The following is an 18,334-nucleotide window of genomic DNA, read 5'->3' as shown; positions in this document are numbered from 1 at the left end:
GTTTGTACCAATGATAACAAAGGAAAGTTTAGTGAACTTAACAAGATGGCAGGCAGAAATTGTAGGTTTCAGACTGCAATGGTTGTGCTATTGTTATAGTAGCAGAGCTCCCAGCTGCCAAGCAGAGCACCATAGCTGCAGGAACAGAACCTCATGCATGCATAGAAATAGAAAACCAGGCAACTGGTTTTTGATGGTCAACATACTTAGTCACTTACTCAGATCTGAACAAGTTGAGATGTCAACAACCAATGCAGATTTGTTTCAGAATATCCCAAGTTTTTTACTCTCAGATGTAAACAAATCGATATGTCAATGGCCAATATCAATTTTCTGTTGCATCAACCTTCCAAAGTAATGTTGCATCGTAATACATTGAAATATACTTTCACTTTTTGAGAGAGTTTGTAACCAAATCAGTGCTAGTAGCTGTTTGAAAGGGTAAAGGTGTGACTGTGTGTAGAGAATGGACTGACACAAAGTTTTGAGAGAGAGTTGATATAGGATAGATACTCATTGCAGTCAGTACATGCATAACCAAGTCATTGCTTGTAGCTGTTTGGAAGACTAAAATATATTAAAGGTATGACTTTGTGTAGAGAATGAATGCAAAGAGTCTTTGACTCCTCAAGATGTTTGCTAGTTGATCCTCCAAGCTCACAAGGGATTTATAATTTCCAGCTGGCTGTGTGTGATGAAATTAAATGTGATTAACCTTGGAACCACAAGAACTTAAACCATGTTGAATCAGTTTTGCCACTGGTGCTGCCTTAATAGAAACTGAAATTCCCAGTTTTTGTCTTAAACAAAGAACCATCTACCCCACCCAATCTAATGATGGGAGTTAAGACAATATGGGAACTATGTCTGTTCCAAGTACATTATAGAACCCTTTGTCTCACTATAGAGGTTGCAAATGGGGATATTTGGTTTTTTGACAGAAAGAGACTGGAGCTGAAAGAGTTGCTATGGCAACACCACTAAGGGTGTCATTTTGTTTCTTTTGTGATGTACATTTGTGGTGCCATGTTTCAAGAACACTGCTTCAATATTCCTAGAGATATTGTTTATTCAATATTTTACCATTTTTAGTTGCGAACAATATGACATCATCACTGATCTAATTTGCATAATAGAAAAATGTCAATATCTCTAAAACGAAAAAAGATATTTCAAAAAGAAAAATGCCATTCTTCTGTATTTTGAAAGGCCTTTCAAATAAGCACAAAATATTTTTCATGTCATATGCACTTTAACAGACTATCATTGAAAACTTGAACTCGCTCTGTAGGGTACGTTAGTTACATAAACACTGGTGTGTTTTAAAGAAAATTCAAGACTGCTTTTTGAACACATATATTTTAACATGTTTTGTGTGATATCTCAACAATGTACCTGGATGTGTTAACTATTCCCTTACCACCAGTGAAAACCATCTATTCAAACCCTCCAAGATTATCTGGGAGTCTTCCAAATACAGACCAAATCATACAGTCTCCTGAACATTTGCCAAATTTCCTGATACAAAGGAAAGGGCTTAAAGTATACATGTATTAACAAATTTTTTTAGGTCAAGAACAAGGTAAAATTGGCAATCTCCCAGATTTTAAGTTTTCATGTTGCCATCTCTGTATACTTTCATAATGGTATTGGCTGTCTTATATAATTTATTCCTCCTTATTTCTCAGAACATACCATCAGCACCTAGACTAGAGCCTCTGGTAAGTATTCCAATTGAATTAGAATTGATGTTATGAAGGATTCCACTCAAAGTTCAAGCAATATTTGCAAAAATTATTTACTAAAAATCTACTTGTATCACAGTTTCATTTTGAGTACTATTTTAAACATCTTACTTTAATTCATTTCTCTAAGTGACCCTGCGGTTAAATTTTCAAGCATAATTTCTCGAGAAGTTAATGTCAAACTTCCCAAAAATGTTTAAAGTGTGTGTCATTTTGTTTTGAACTGATGTGAAAAGTCTGTTTTAGTTTAATATGGATGACTTTAAATTCAATTTTCTCTCGCAGGGTCAGCTTGAGGGCTTAAGTCTCAAAAAGTTCTTAACTGTATTAAAAATGTTATCATACTATGAGGTTTTTTTGGTAACCTAGTTTTTGCCATTATTGCTTGAATGTTCAGCAGAAACCACCTTATTATTGTATTTGGTAAGGTGTGTAAATTAATTAAGGTCACAATTGATGTCTCTAAGTCCATCATATACACTAAGTACTATGACAGTGCGACAGTGTCTAAAAAAAAGATTTGATGCTTGTGTCTGCTTGTGACATACATTCATAGCACTTCACAGGTACACGTAAATGTAGACAATTAAGTGTAATGGTGGAACAGAAGGAAACGTGTGTCTTTTTCTTCTTGTCTTAAAGCCAAACCTTGCCAGGTATCAAGAAAAGCAAAGAAGTCTTCCTTACACATCTACAGCGGGAAAGCCGAAATCCCCAACACCACCTCTTTCATCTGAACCAGATAGGAAAAAGACCTGTCGAAGAGATGTTGTGGAGCCCCTTGAAAGGACATCGTCTCCATTGCCAAACCTACCAGATGACTTGAAAACCAAACAAGAAAAAATTGATTCTGTTGCACAAGTTAATGCTAAAAGTGTGCAGAGGCACACATCACCAAAGCAGACTTCACTCAGTAGTGGCACTGGTACACTGGTGAGGGAGACAGATGTTATACCTGAGGGTTTAAGAGACCCACTTCAGATCATCAGCTTGATTAAGGAGAATTGTAAACTGGGGTTTCTTTACATGACACCAGCTGTGGATCGGTCATCCATTGAATACAATCCGTACAACCTCAAGTAAGTTATTTTCCATTGATATTAATTGTAAATGAGGATAAATTAGGTAAAGATCACATTTGAATAGTTAAATAATGTAAATTAAATGTAAATTAAATGTATAAATAATGTAAATTAAATCGATACTAAAATTATCTCAATCATTGTACATCTAGAGTGAAATTACATGATTGTAATTTATAGTTAGCAGATAATTTGATATTTATTCTTTGCTATTTTTCATTGGTATGAGTCATATTTATTGATATTGTTGTGCATTAACGAACATTTTATATTCAACTAAAACAGGATTGTTAGGCATTCAGAAATCAACCATTCTGATTACTACACAATAAGTTCTGAAGGAGTTACTCACATACGTGACAATGAAGCAGAGTTTACTGCCCTTGAAAGGTGGGAGAAGGAGTACACAGACTACAAAAGACTTGTCAAAATTCCAACATTTGCTAACTTCAGGATGTGGAAGGCCTTTGTTGTGTGGAGAAAGAATGTAAAGACAAAGTAAGAGCATAGTGTAGTATATAATATAGTAATATGTATGCAAGTGAATATATGGAAGATCATATATCTGAACTGTGGAGAAAGATATAAAGATATCATTGATCCTCGCAGTTATACGCACAACTTAAGATGGCTGAACACAGTTTTCGCGCACACTTTTGCTGATGCAATTCCGCATGCGTACAAGGATTGCAAAAACAAACATGCTGTCAATAGAGCGATCATTTTATTTACTCAACACCCGCACTATCTGTGCTATTTTTCTCTATTATTGAACGCAGTGTATTGATGGCTTTAGTCTTTTATCACAAAGATATGTTAGAAAAGGTTAGAAAAGGTAACCATGCAAAGAACCCAGCAATTCTCAGCTTTTTCTTTGTTACAGAAAGAACCCAGTTAAATGCAGTGCATGCGCAGTTGCTCGAAAAATTGAGACCAATTGCTTTTGCAGAAAATTTACCAATTTCTAATGATCCAGTCATTAGAATTTCAAGAAATTTGGCAAAAAAAATAGTTCAGAAACCACGTGAATGATCTATCACAAAAAATCTGAATTTTGACATGGGGAATTTTTGATAATACAGAACATGCAGTAAAAACGATTTATGGGGAATTTTGAAAATTGTCTATGTCAAAATTTTCTTTGAACAGTGTTGACAGAAGGGATTTAATATCAATTCATAGTGGGCACATGATGAAAAAAAATCTAACGATTGGATTTTTTTAAATAAACAAAAACCATTTTTTAAGCCTTGTTTTTAAACCAGCCCCATTGCCATGGCAACAGCACACACCTTAGCCAAAATGTGAGCATTCTGTGGTTAACCTTGACTCTTGCAAAAAACAGGTGCCAAAGCATAAATAATTTAAAAGTAATGGTGAATTAGGCATAGCCACTTGAAAACTGCATTCGGCCACCTTAAGCAGTTGTGAAAATAAAGCCTGAGAGCCTGAACAGGATTCAAACCCATGATCTCTGCGATACTGGTGCAGTGCTCTACCAACTGAGCTATCAAGCCAACTGGGAGCTGGTCACATTGTGAGTTCGTAATATACCTGTAGATGGTGAAGAGATCATTCTTCACCATCTACGGGTATATTACGAATTCACAATGTGACCAGCTCCTGGTAGAGCACAGCACCGGTATCACAGAGGTCATGGGTTTGAATCCCGTTCAGGCCTGAATTTTTTTCAGGCTTTATTTTCACAACTGCTTAAGGGCCCATTAACCGATTCATGCACACGCTCATGCCCATTGCTAAGGAGGTGAAATTTCACTTCCAGTCACTTACGTCAGCCTGAGCACGGAAAATAAAAACAACTCAAAAACTGGCAAATTCACTTACATTTTAGATGTTTTCCTTTGTGTTTCACAAAATGCAGAGTAAAAAAAGTACAAGAAAAGACAAAATAAGAGAAAGACAGAAAAACAAGAGCAAAAGAAAGAGAAAAACTAACTCCGTGTGGCTTTGTTTGATCTTACCGAAGTGCGCTGGTAGTGTAAATAGTGCACATGCTGATAGGGTAACTTCCAGTATATATCGGACACACTTCCGGTTTCTTTAAATGGTAAGGGAAATGCGGTTTTTCATTAAATCCAGCCTTTTTCGATAAATTTCGATTAAAGCCAATGATGGCAACATAGCTATGCATTTCTTTTTCGCAATCATGCTTTTTTCAGAAAATTACGAATTTTTCAATATTTTGAAATGCTCTCAAAACCTGACCTTTTAGAAATGAAACAAAATCGATGCATAGCGTAATGAGGATTTAGATTAAAATATTGAATCAATGAAAAAAATCCCGGGAAAGTAATTTGTCTGGGAGCCTTTGCATTTTTTCTGTATTAGTCACATGACTATGGGCGTGGCCTGATGACATCATCACTAGTGTTACTGATCATGAAAAAGTTAAAACACATGAAATAACTCTGAACTAACTAAAAATGATGAGGTTATATGAAATTAAATTTTCCCAAGCAACAGCTCGAAAAGATTGGTTAATGGGCCCTTAAGTTGTGCCTTTAACTGCGATGATCAATGATATCTTAGTAATATAGTATATATAGTATTTAAGAAGAAGAAAGCATTACATGTACCATGTTTCTATCGAGTTATAGAAACACAAGTGCAAGTTTGGTAGAACGAGAAATGCTGTGGGAACACAAGCCACAGACAAGTGTTTTCACAAGTGTTTCTATAACTCGATACACAGAGAAAGAGAACATGTCTTCTATTCTTTTAGAAAGCATGGTGGCGAAAAAAGGAAAACATCTTGTTAACTTTGATTATCAATATTTAACCAATCAGCACGCATATTTTTTTAGGACTTTTTCTAAATGTAGTATAGTGATATCAAGGCTGTTGCCTAAGGAAATTTTTAAGGAGCCCTTCAGGCTCCTAACTTCAAAAGTTAGGAGCCCAAGCCACCTTTTTAGGAGCCCAGGATAAACTTTGCGGTGGTCAATATGGGGGGTTGGGGAAGATGGGGGGGGGGGGTTGTGGACATTCAGGGAAGGGGTCTGGGGGCAGAGATTTTCCATAAGACACTAATATGGTGTAATATCAATCAAAGTTTTGAGATAAAGCGTTCAACAACGTGATCAGGTCATGACTGAGAAAGAATACTATTTATGGTCAGACAAACTCAATAATTGGTGTATCCATGCACGTGCTGCAGCTTCTTTTACAAAAATTTATATTGTTGCTTTGGTTTTGAGTTTTGCAAATCTGTTTCAATTTCTCCAATTCCAAAAATATTTGTTATCAAAGTAGTTATTTTGCAATCAGTAAGGCATCAACAGAGACACAATCCATTGGCATACATGAGGTACATAAATTCAATACTGAGCTTGCAATGCATTAATCAGGCGATTTTCAAGTGTGGCTGTTTTTGGCTGTGTTGTGCATGGTGAGAGACTTTGTTGCCATGTTTTGGCTCATATTTCTCGTGATAAAAGCAAAACAGGCCTAGAGTAGCTGTTGTTTTCCGTTTAATTTATTGTGTGAATGATTTTTTGACCAATTTCATGAGAAGATTGAAGTCATCAGACAGATTACATGGGAATGAAAACTCCATGTTTAGGCGCCCACTTGGGCTCCTTGAACAGAGCTTTTTGCACTCGCAACTTAGGCGCCTCAGGCAACCGGGTGCCCATTAGGCAGCAGCCTTGAATGTAGTGTAGAATATAATCATCAATCAATCTCTTTATTTGTACTCACTCTTGCTAAAGAAAAAAAAGTTACAATTTCAATGAAAATATTAAAAGTAAAAATTTGAGTACTAGCTGCCTGGAGTAACCATAGCGGCTAGCAGTCAACATCAGCATTAAATAGAAATAAAATACAGGACAGCAAGAACAGTTGAGCACAACTGCACACACAAGAAGAAAAAAAGAAGAGGAAAAACGCTATTTCTATGCTATGAAGGAAGTCTAAAATAGTTTAAGCTATATATGAATACAAAATATTAATATAAGAAGAGCACACAGTAGCTATGGTAACCAATAACAGCTATATATTAAACTATAAAAGGAAGACTTGGAAAGGTGACAGAGATGAACAAAATACTAATTTACAGGTAAATTGGAAAACAACACAACTGCTAATTAGAACCTAGTAACTAATAATCTTTGACTAGATCGCTTTTTACTGATTTCTTGAAGTTTGAAATAGACAAGGTTTTCAAATTTTCACTAATTAAGTTCCATACTTTAGGGCCCTTAAATTTTATGTTGAATATTCCATAATTTGTTCTTACTTTAGGTAAAGTATAGAACATATTCGAAGCACTTCTTGTATTATAGTTACGTCTTTTATTGACTTGAGTGAAGAAAGTATCAAACTTAGATGGTAGATGTCTATTGTGAAATTTATACATAACGACTGCAATATTAAGAAAGACAAGCTCAGGCGGTTTAACAATATTGGGATAAAGGGATAATAACTTGCTTAAGGGCCCATTAACCGATTCATGCGCGCGCTTGCGCGCGTTGCTAAGGAGGTGAAATTTCACTTCTGGTCACTTACGTCAGCCTGAACGCGGAAAATAAAAACAACTCAAAAACTTGTAAATTCGCTCACATTTTAGACGTTTTTCTTTGTGTTTCGCAAAATGCAAAGTAAAAAAAGTACAAGCAAAGACAAAATAAGAGAAAGACAGAAAAACAAGAGCAATAGAAAGAGAAAAACTAACTCCGTGTGGCTTTGTTTGATCTTACCGAAGTGCGCTGGTAGTGTAAATTGCGCACGCGCTGATAGGGTAACTTCCAATAGATATCGGGCGCACTTCCGGTTTCTTTAAATGCTAAAGGAAACGCGGTTTTTCATTTAATTCAGCCTTTTTCGACAAATTTCGATTAAAGCCAACGTTGGCAATATAGCTATGCAGTCCTTTTTCGAAATCATGCTTTTTTCAGAAAATTACGAATTTTTCAATATTTTGAAATGCTCTCAAAATCAGACCTTTTAGAAATTAAACAAAATCAATGCATAGTGTAATGAGGATTTAAATTAAAATACTAAATCAATGAAAAAAATCCCGGGAAAGTAATTTGCCTGGGAGCCTTTGCATTTTTTCTGTATTAGTCACATGACCATGGGCGTGGCCTGATGACGTCATCAATAGTGTTACTGATCAGGAAAAAGTTAAAACACATGAAATAACTCTGAACTAACTAAAAATGATGAGGTTATATGAGACTAAATTTTCCCTAGCAATGGCTCAAAAAGATCAGTTAATGGGCCCTTAATGGACACCGGCTGTAAGGGCTACATCCTATGCTGCACATAATGCCCTTCAAGTCATTTATTTTTTATTGTATTAATATTAGTATTAGCATAGTTTTTTAGCAGTGTCCCCTAATTAATATGGTGTATTATTTCCAGGCTATAAGGTTTTTGACACTTTAATAAAGTTCTCACTCACTCGCTCACTCACTCACTCACATTTAAGTGTTTGACAAACATTTGAGTATTATAGAATATAATAAGGAATATTGATCACACTTTGAGTAAAATAGTTTATTAATGATAATTATTATTATATGATATTTTAAAATTACAGAAAGGTGACTCAATGCAAAAACCAGCTGCAGGAAAATCTTTTCATTGTTAATGCAGTAAGTATTATTCAATATTTTACAGTAACTGTTCCAGTACATCAATTTCTCAAATGTTTTACTTTGTATTCAGAGAGTGAGAATGTAGATGCACGTAATTACTACATACATGCTAAAAAAATTCTTATTCCTTCTGTAGTCACTGCGCCCAGCCCTTTTAAATGTTCGTGAAATGTGTTACCGCATTAGTGACATGGGACTGTGCAGGGTGGAGAAGGGACACACTTACACTTTGGATGAGTTCCGCAATGCTCAATTTGAACAGCTGGAGGAAGTATGTACTCTAGGTTGTCATTAATTTGTGACTTGCTGATGTGCAAGTATATTGTGAAGTTTTTTGTATTCATGTCTTATTTACCAAATTAACAATTACCCTGCAGTCTTAATACAGTATAGGCTCTACTGACAGAAAATGCAAGAAATTTTCCCTATGATTATTTAATTTACTCACTGCAGCTGACACAATAAAAATGATGAGAGAATTAATCAAAAGCTTCCTGTGGAAAATTGGTAACCTGCAATGGTTGGTTATCATTTCTATCCCTTTATATTTGAGAAGTATCATGAATTCTTTGATTTCTACCTGCAGGTTGCTGGAAGACTGGCAGAGTTCCGTGACCTTGTAAAAGAAGTTGTAAGAAGTGCATGTCGGACAGCGTTACTAGAGGCAGGGTTTACCCCTGATGATTACTTTATGGATATGGACAGTCCCATGGGCATGTATGCAGGTATGTTTGTCATTATAGCACCAACAATCATAGAGAGTTGGTATTTAATCAAAAATTAAATAGCTATTAGCTAAATGAAATTTGACTAAAATGTGAATTCCATATTACGAAGTTGGTAAAAGTGAAGAAAAGTTCCCAAAAGATATTGTCGGTTGTCTGTCAGCCAGTTGTCACCTAACAGCCGACCGTTGGCTGACAGGTGACTGAATATCAGCCAACTGCCAGCCAATGGTCTGGAGATGGATTAAACACCCTATTTTGCTGTTTAAACTGGATCACATAATAAATAGAACAGTAAAAAACAGTACGGTCAAGTATGTCTCTTTACTGTTTTCACTTGTAAGTGTTTTGGATCAATTTTTGGCCTACCTAATACTGTAGGCCGACTGTTGGTAATGTGTTGGTAACATGCCAGCTGACAGTTGGCTGACGGGTTGCCATCAGCCAAAAGGTGGAGCCATTGTTCATTATTGCCATGAAGTTTGATGCATGTTTGATGCCAAAGCAAGAATAAGTTATCTCTGCTTGCTTTTATTCTGCCAACATGTCATACATGTGTTTTTGACAGATGAATATGGGGGTCCTGCACAGTCAATGTCTTCTTATTTAATGCCAAGTGGATATGAGATGGATATGTATGGTGATGCACCAGACAAGATGACATATACTGAACAGGCCAATAAGAGAAGTCATTGCAAAAGACTCACAAGGTAATCTTACAATAATTAAAAATGATATTTGCTGAAGGTGAAGTGAAGATTGGTGAAAATTTACTGAGACTAAGTCTAGGTGAATATTCACCAATGTTCACTGAGCCTTTTAGTAATTTTCAGAAGTGAACTACAAGTACTGCAGAGTAACAAACTAAAACATAAAAACACAGATGCAATTTTCGTTTGCATACATGTATACAGCTGTAGTTTTAATGATAAGCTTACATGTACATCAACTGTGAATCAATTAACTCATCGAGTTCAGTAGTAAAACAAACAAGCGAAACACCCTGGAAAATAAATTCGTCTAGTACCTTTGTTTTATCACTGTTGACTTCATTCACAGTTGTTTTCATCATCTAACGTTTAGGGTTTAGTTAATTATTCGCCCTAAACTCTAACCCTAACCCTGGAATAGCAGCACTCAGTGGACTCTTAGCAGTGTTGATAAGGTTAATCTGACAAGTGTGCTTGGTTATAATGTACAGCCAAAAGAAAAATAAAATTTGTTTCCCCTTAGGAAATGTGATATCAAGCTAACATTACATTTATCAAGGTTTGGTTTTAACAGTCTATCAGCGGTTTTGTTTATTAGAACTACATGAAACTGTTCCCAGCCAGACAGCTAAATAGCTGTAATAGTAGCTAATGGTAAATGGTAGATTGGTGTTGATTCTGGATAACTTTTCTGACTCATTTTATAACCTTAAGGTGATTCCCTAGTAAAAGAACCCGCCATAGATTTCCAATGAAACTTGGTATGCTGTTATTTGAATAGCCTATAAAAAGCTAAATGTTTTGCATCACAGACTTAAAAGTTACTTTTCTATCTGCTGAATAGAAAAACATAAATTCAGGACTTAGGTACTTTGCTAAAACTAAAAGTGCCAGAGAATAAAACCAAAATGGAATGCGTAAGGCATTACTTTAAGCAAGCGATTCCATAATGTCTAGCAGTGTTTAATTCTAGTAGAATTGTGTAAATGAGTACTAATGACAAATTAGAGAGGTTAAGCAGTGTTTCAGCCAGAAAATTTTACTTGAGGGCCAAAGTGGCCCCTGAAGATCTTTTTTAGGGGCCAATTTTTTAGGAAAGGGGCCACTAAATTGAAAGCTACAGAAGGAAAAAATGCATCAGGGTACCAAGGAAAATAAAGCAATTCATTAGGATCTATGATAAAATTTAATAGTAAGTGCTTTTTGAAGGGTTTCCACTCAATAAAGTTTCTTTTGAATCAGATAGTAGTATGAAGGATCCATGCATTACAAGAGAACAATCCTTAGGCATACATAATGTAGTCAATGATCAAGGGTTGCAATGCACTATAGGGTGATTTCAAACACGGTCAGCCATTTGGAAGTTTTCCGATATGAGAGAATCAATACAGCAAAGCAAAAGGACGGATTGACTTCTTTTCTTATGTTGAATGGTTTAGAAGCAAAGATCTTTCAATATGATTTCTCTAGAAGGACATAATGTGTGACAAAATAACCGTTATTGATTGTCAACACAGAGAAATGTAGTCGCCATTATGCCATATTATGGCGACTAAACCAGAATTTTTGGTTGCCAAGGATGAACTGCTTGTTGCATTGGCGACTGTATCGATCACAATTTCGAGCCCTGGGATGGCTTTTAAAATATTATGCCTGTGTTAAGCCTGGAGTCTTGTAAAGAGAAAGGGCCAAATTGGCCCTTTTTTCATTTTTCTGGGGGCCATCTCTGATTGTAACACAGGATTCCCCTAATGGTGCGCTCTGGCGGAAACACTGTTGAGCATGACGTTAACGGCAGACGGCAAACGGCAAAGACATCTTCTGATTTTGAGTTCTTTTCTTCTAATCCGTAAATAAAGCACACAAAAATGGAATAATGTCTCCTACTATTCATTGCAAATACAAATAATTTCACTCTACTGTATACACAGCTGAAGAGAGATGGCAAAAGTTTTATTTTTGCCGTCTGCCGTTTACCATCAACATTATGCTTAACCTCTCCAATGAGAATTTCCCTCCCAGAATCAAGGAAAATGCATTCCTGGGAGTTCAATTTTTCACAGTTTTCCAGAATAGCATACCCCGGACCCTCCTAGGTGCTCGGGCCTTCGGCCCTCAACTAATTTGGGTACCTGCCTACTTTATACCACATGCCCTACTACTTAAAAAATTAATCAAAACCCTGCAGAATTCTCTTTGAAATCGTTTAACACCCTCAATAGACTCGTAACGGAGTCGCAAACAAATACTGTTGTGTCGTCGGCACATTAACTTATTTTAAGCTCATGCTTGTTGACTTGGATACCTTTAATAGTGGGATCATCTTTTGTGGATCTAGAGAGGAAATTTATGCAGAGAACGAAGACAACGCCAGACAACGGACAACCTTGTCTGACTCCCCGCTGTAGGGAGAAAAACATTGAAGCATGACCGTTATTCAGAACACAGCTAGTAACATTATTATAGAAAATTTCTATCCAATTTTGAATGCCATGGCCGAAGTTGAAGAGCTGAAGTGTTTCTAAGAGAGAGTTCCATTCAATGGAATCGAACACTTTTTTGAAGTCCAATAAAATGGCGATACCTTTTTGATTTAGCTTATCTGGGTAATGTATTAAGTCGTAGTTTAGCCTTACATTTTCCCCAATGTTGCGGCCTTTAACATAACCAGTTTTATCAGGGTTTATTAGTGTTGGCAAGACTTTCAATTCTCTTGGCTATAACTTTAGTGAGAATCTTGTATTAGACGTTCAGAAGTGAGATGGGCCTTAAATTTTCCAGAATAGTTTTATCCTTGGATTTTTTTGGGATAAGCGAGATTATTCCTCGTCTTTGGCTTATAGAAAGTATACCATGCTGAGAAGCAAAGTTGTAGCTGGCTAGCAGATCACGACAGATGTCAGGCCAAAAGAATGGGTAGAATTCAGCTGGCAGACCAGTTTTTGTTGAAGTCCTTTAGCACATTTGTGCATTCTTCTTCGTTTGCTAATCCTTCACAAGATCTCTTCTCTTCTTCGCTTAGTGTGGTGGTTACGTTTTCTGGTTTAAAAAATGGCAAGTTTTTGAAAATTTTGGGATTCATATAGGTGGAGCAGTATAATGACTTATAAAACTTTTTTTCTTCTTCTAATCTGATCTGATCTTCTATGTAACAATTTTCTGCAACTTTGAGTTTTGAGACTGTTTTAATATCATGATGGCGTTTTTCTAAGCTGTAGCAATACTTTGTGTTGCATTCTCCTTCATGTCATCTCACTTTGCCTCGTAGAATGGTGCCTTCGGTTTTCGTCATCATGATTTTTAGTGCAGAGTGCACTATTGGGATGGTTTAGGGGACTGCTGTTCAGTCAGGCACTAAGCTATAACACAATAAGGTGTAAACTTTAATGTTTGTTTAATTAATTAATTTCAATTAATCATTTAGCCTTGTGGGAAGGGGGGCTAGGTGGGGTAGCTAAAAGGTGCCCTTGTGCATTATGCAAAAAGTGTTATACTAGCTTTACTTCCTTTAGTAACATGACAAAAATATATATATGGTTTTGCAAATCTCATGCTAACCTTGTGGTGCTTTTCTCTTAAGAGCAAAAGCACTTTGCTTCAAACACATGCACAGATTAGTGTCAAAAGTTGACTATATGTTAGGTGAAAGATTCATTTCATACAGGACCCACAAATGTTGAGTTCTTTTCCTTGTGGTAGAACATAACATGTAAGACGCATGCATTCTAGCATTGCTAGTATGATAAACTCTGTTCTCGAGTTCAGATGCACGTTTTTTTATTTTTTGTAATGAGTGATACCACACCCTCGTTTTGGCCAGGGATAGCAACTATATTTCAGGTAACATCTGTTCTCCTTTTTTTGTTGCAAAGAACACTACTGTGGCTTCGTATCTTCTGGATTCTTCCATAGCTCGATTCAAGAAATGTCGTCTGTTGTGTGTTTTGCCAGGGTTCAAATAAAGAATGGAAACAGATTGCTTCTCCTTAGCAGCTTGTTTGTTTCCTCTTCTATGAAAGAGAGCCAAAAGTTCATATTCAACCGAAACTTTCCCATGTTAGTTACATGTAAAACTAGTAAATTTGTGACAAAATAGACTTCGTTACTATTGCAGCAGACTCCGTGGCACTTACTGAAACCGCCAATTAAGGGTGCATTCCTTTGGGGTGATCTGGATCCGGATCAGTGATCCAAGATCACTCGGATCATGGTGCATCAAAGGAATCAATGAATCTGTGACCAGAGTGGATTAATCGGTTCCTTTGATGACCATGATCCGAGTGATCTTGGATCACTGATCTGGATCCAGATCATCCTAAAGGAACGCACCCTAATTTTATCAGTCGATGAGGTGACTCGCTCACTGATGTGGGATATAATTTCGGTCAAGTAAAGATCTCTTCCTTCAATACTTCTTGTTGAAACACTCCTCAGCAGTATTACTCCATAGCATTGTGTATTAGTTTGACGTGGTTTTATTGTTAACACCAAAGCTGGCAACAGAATAACAACGCACTATTCTGTGACTTGACGTGACTATTTGATAATTCGATTAGTTCTTGTTTATCGGTGAAATGAAAATTTGCATTTTAAAAAAGACAAAATCATTCCTCTTCAACTTTTCAGCAGATACTTAACTTTTATATTTCATTTATCTCCAGCAGTGAGTTAAAAAAATAGACATCTTTCTTACATTTTCATGGAAACAAAGGTATCTTGTTGCATACATTGGCAAGGAAAACAAAAGTATCAAATTACAAACGCTGATGTGAAAAGTAAAATTGTCACATTTGTTACAAAATGAACGAAACTCAACATAAGATACCACGATAAATTTAAAACCGTCTTGACAAACAGGCCTTGAAAGAAAACACAAACATGAAACATACACACTGCTGAGATTATGTCCTATCAAGTTTTTGTCTGCTCATATTCTGCAAAAGGGAAAAGGCCTAGTTGACTACTAAGGGAGAGAACGGCATGGGCGAGGACCTGTGTAACTACTGTATCAGAGCCGTAAATTACACTCTGCACTATCTGAGATTGTCTCACTAGTTTTGAGACGTGATCTAGCACATTGAATTTCCAGTATGATGTTTCTGTTGTGCAGGTTATTTTCCCCTCTGGCTTGAAGGTCATTTTCTTTTTTTGTGCAGTAATTTTTCTTCATCTTGATATTTTTCGCTTTTTGTTTACAGTACTTGATTGTGGAACCTCTTATCTCCATTTTTATGAGGTCCCATTTTAAACCTAAATCATGAGACTTGTTGTATTTCTCCTTAAAGATTTAAATGTTTATCTTAAGGTGGCTGAACACAGTTTTTGATACCTGTGTTTCATTCACCTTTTTCTCTAAAACCCTTGATCCCTTGGTCGCCAAAAAGGGCAGCAAGCAAGTTAACAACACAAACTTTGTTTTTTTGATAATTAAGCTGGTGTATGTGCCGTTGCCATGGCAACATGAATAAATACAAACGGGTCTTTAAAATCGCTTTTCTTGATTTTGTAGAAAATCTAGTCATTGGATTTTCTTTATAATTTGCATGCAACAAGCCTGTAACGATACTCACAAGTTAACAGGAGGGCTCCACTGAAAACCGCCTTTGGCGAGTTGGATTCCCTCACTAAATATTATTATTATTATTATTATTATTATTATTATTATTATTATAACACCATTTTGAGAATAATTTAACGGAGAGATCTTTAATTATCCCTTGCTGAAGGTCCAAAGGAATATCTAGAATTTCCTTTGTTAAAGTCAGTATTTTACAATACTTTAGTTACTTATTTCCTGAAGTATTTTCGTGCCAAATTTCGTGAAATTCTAATGAGTGGTTCTCAAGAAAAAGGCGTATTTCCGAGAAAGCAATTTTTCATTCAATCGCAATGTTTTTACTTACTACACATGCACTGCATTTGACTGGGTTCTTTCGGTAGCAACAAAAAAGCTAAGAATTGCTGGGTTCTTTGCATCGTTACCTTTTCTAACATATCTTTGTAATAAAAGATTAAAACCATCAATACACTGCGTTCAGTTATAGAGGAAAATAGCACAGATAATGTGAGCATTGGGCAAATAAAGTGATCGCTCTATTGACGACATGTTTGTTTTTTGCAATCCTTGTGCTCGCACTGAATCGCATGAGCAAAAGCACACACGAAAACTGTGTTCAGCCACCTTAAGTGCTGTTACGTACACTTCATCAAGGTTGTATTAAATTTCCAGAAGCCAGGTCCTCTTTTTCGGTTTAGGTGATTAGACTGGAGAACAAGTGACACAGCGGAGTGATTAGATTCAGGTGCATGGATGATGTCGCATTTCTTTGCTAATTGAATTAACTCCTGTGAAACTAAGAAAAAATCTAAGTGACATTGTGTAGTTCCAGAAAATATCCATACCCCCCACGGAAGGTTTTTCCATTTTAAACCCCCATCCCCTCAGAATTTCTGTTCCAGAGGGGTTTGTGAAGACCTTCCTTCCCCTCCGGAATTCCGTCTTTTCTTTACCCTCATTACAGAACCCCTCGGAAGTTCAAAGTTGTTTTATACGTGAAAAATTGACAGCTCACACAGTTACCACCAGTTCTTTTTATTACTTTTTTCTTGTGGCCACACGAGATACCACTTTACTATGTTATGTAAGATTTATCCTTTTGCTGATCCGGAAAAAAAATCTTTACAATCTTTGGTTTCTTCCAGCAATATTAATTTAAAATACGGCTAAATTTGTTTGTTGTTGCGTAGTGTATGTTCATAATTTCCTTGAGTGCTTAAGACTCTCGATCATGTCACAAAAACCGTAACTGTAAATTAACGTAAGCCTTTTAGACAGGCTTGTTAAACGTGAACATAAACTTATGGAAAACGCAGCTGAAAACATTTAAAAAGGAATGGGATTAATTTGTCTCATCTGTACTTTACCTTACATGTCTTCCATGATTTGTGCTAATGAACATGTAATATAATTTATACCTCCATCTGACATCGTTGACCTTAGCTGATACAGACATTCAAGCAATGTAGAATCGTCTGCAAGTAAAATTACTGGATGAGCAGCCAAGCCTTCAGAAGGGCGAGTGAGGAAAGGGAACTAGAAATTACACAAAACATGAACATACAGAGAAGAAAACCTCGCATAATATTTGGAAAAGTCAAGATTGTACTGCCTGAGCAAATGTGCTTTGTTTTTTTGTTATTTTTCTGGTGACCTCATGTAAACATAAGTTGCAGAAGCATGGGTGTGAGTACGAGGTACTTGGCCAGGGATCTAGAGATCAATTTTGCAGTCGGCCATTTTGTATCGGTTCGGTTTTGTGTACAAGAGGCCATCGTTCTTCTGGGGATAATAGCAGGAAAATCGTAGCAAAAACGCAAATGTTAATGACAAGACATGGTCAAGCTCAAGTGAATGGAGAAGTGATTTATTTGTTTTCAATTTATTTATTTTTCGATTGTTAAAAAATTTTGCGCAAGTATTATTTTGTTCATTACAGACTGTTTGCTACCCTCTGGAAAAAGGGTTAGACTTGAGTCCCCCACCCTCGGAAATTTTAGCCTCTGACCCCCCCCCCCCCCCCCCATCCCCCTGGGAATTTCCAATGACCTTCCGTTGGAGGGGCATGGATATTTTCTGGAACTACACACTGAATTTTAAACGATTTAGTTGTCCATGTGAAACACTGCTTGTCTTGGTTCAGGCTTTGCCATATATCACACAGGTTATACAAATCACAAAGTGTGTTGATTTCTTGGATGACAGCTGATTTTCTAGATACAGGTTTTCTGCCTCTTGTGTCATTTGAGGTGAGTGCGCAGTTGGAGTCTCCTCCAATTACAGTTGTATCTTGCGCGAATTCCTCTAGTTATTGGGTTAGTCTTTTGAAAAAAGCAACTTGTTGGGCGACATCATTTGGTGCATAAATGTTGATGAGAACAATAACATTCTCTTCCAGTGACAGTTTTAATATAATGAACCTTTCTTGTTTGTCTGGAATGACTTTTTCGACTTTCAAATTCACAGAGAGGTTAATTAGTGTTATGACACCTTTACTAAGGTTTGTGTCGTGCCTAAAGAAAGCTTTGCCACCCCATTTGTTTTCCCAGATAGGTTCAAGATCTTTGGAGCAGTATGATTTTTGCAAAAATATAACATGATGATTTTGTTTGTGTAACCATCGAAAAGCGGTTCAGCATTTGATTGATTTATTAAGACCTAACATTTAGTGACAGGCATTTTAGGTCAAAAGCATTGGCCGCATTGACTGTGTTCATTTTGTTGGTGGTTTAAAGGAACACAAGCCAGGCGGAGTGATAAATAAACACCGATTTCTTCTGACGGAATCTTGTTGACTCGTGACAAAGTGGGACAAAAAATCGTTTAACTTTTTCGCTGTTTGGCTGCTGCATGAATGTGAACAAACGAAAAAAGCAGACGGTTGTTTCAAGCAA

The 18,334-nt window shown here is 36.5% G+C and overlaps 1 protein-coding gene across 1 annotated transcript in view; it reads left to right on the top strand.

Annotated features, from left to right (window-relative positions):
- Positions 1-18,334, top strand: part of LOC110045185 (dynein axonemal heavy chain 6-like) — a 103,321-nt gene that overhangs the window by 6,102 nt on the left and 78,885 nt on the right. The window contains exons 2-8 of the mRNA XM_089275940.1: positions 1,689-1,721; positions 2,388-2,824; positions 3,113-3,325; positions 8,391-8,445; positions 8,585-8,719; positions 9,035-9,173; positions 9,742-9,883. Of these exons, the coding sequence (XP_089132066.1) occupies positions 1,689-1,721; positions 2,388-2,824; positions 3,113-3,325; positions 8,391-8,445; positions 8,585-8,719; positions 9,035-9,173; positions 9,742-9,883 (1,154 nt within the window). The remainder of the gene's footprint in view (positions 1-1,688; positions 1,722-2,387; positions 2,825-3,112; positions 3,326-8,390; positions 8,446-8,584; positions 8,720-9,034; positions 9,174-9,741; positions 9,884-18,334) is intronic.

Source organism: Orbicella faveolata, unplaced genomic scaffold (genome assembly GCF_042242905.1).
Source record: "Orbicella faveolata isolate gen_17 unplaced genomic scaffold, um_ofav_v1 contig_4, whole genome shotgun sequence".
NCBI lineage: Eukaryota > Metazoa > Cnidaria > Anthozoa > Scleractinia > Merulinidae > Orbicella > Orbicella faveolata.
The sequence above is the reverse complement of the archived record's forward strand: the minus strand, read 5'-3'. Positions and strand labels throughout refer to the sequence as shown.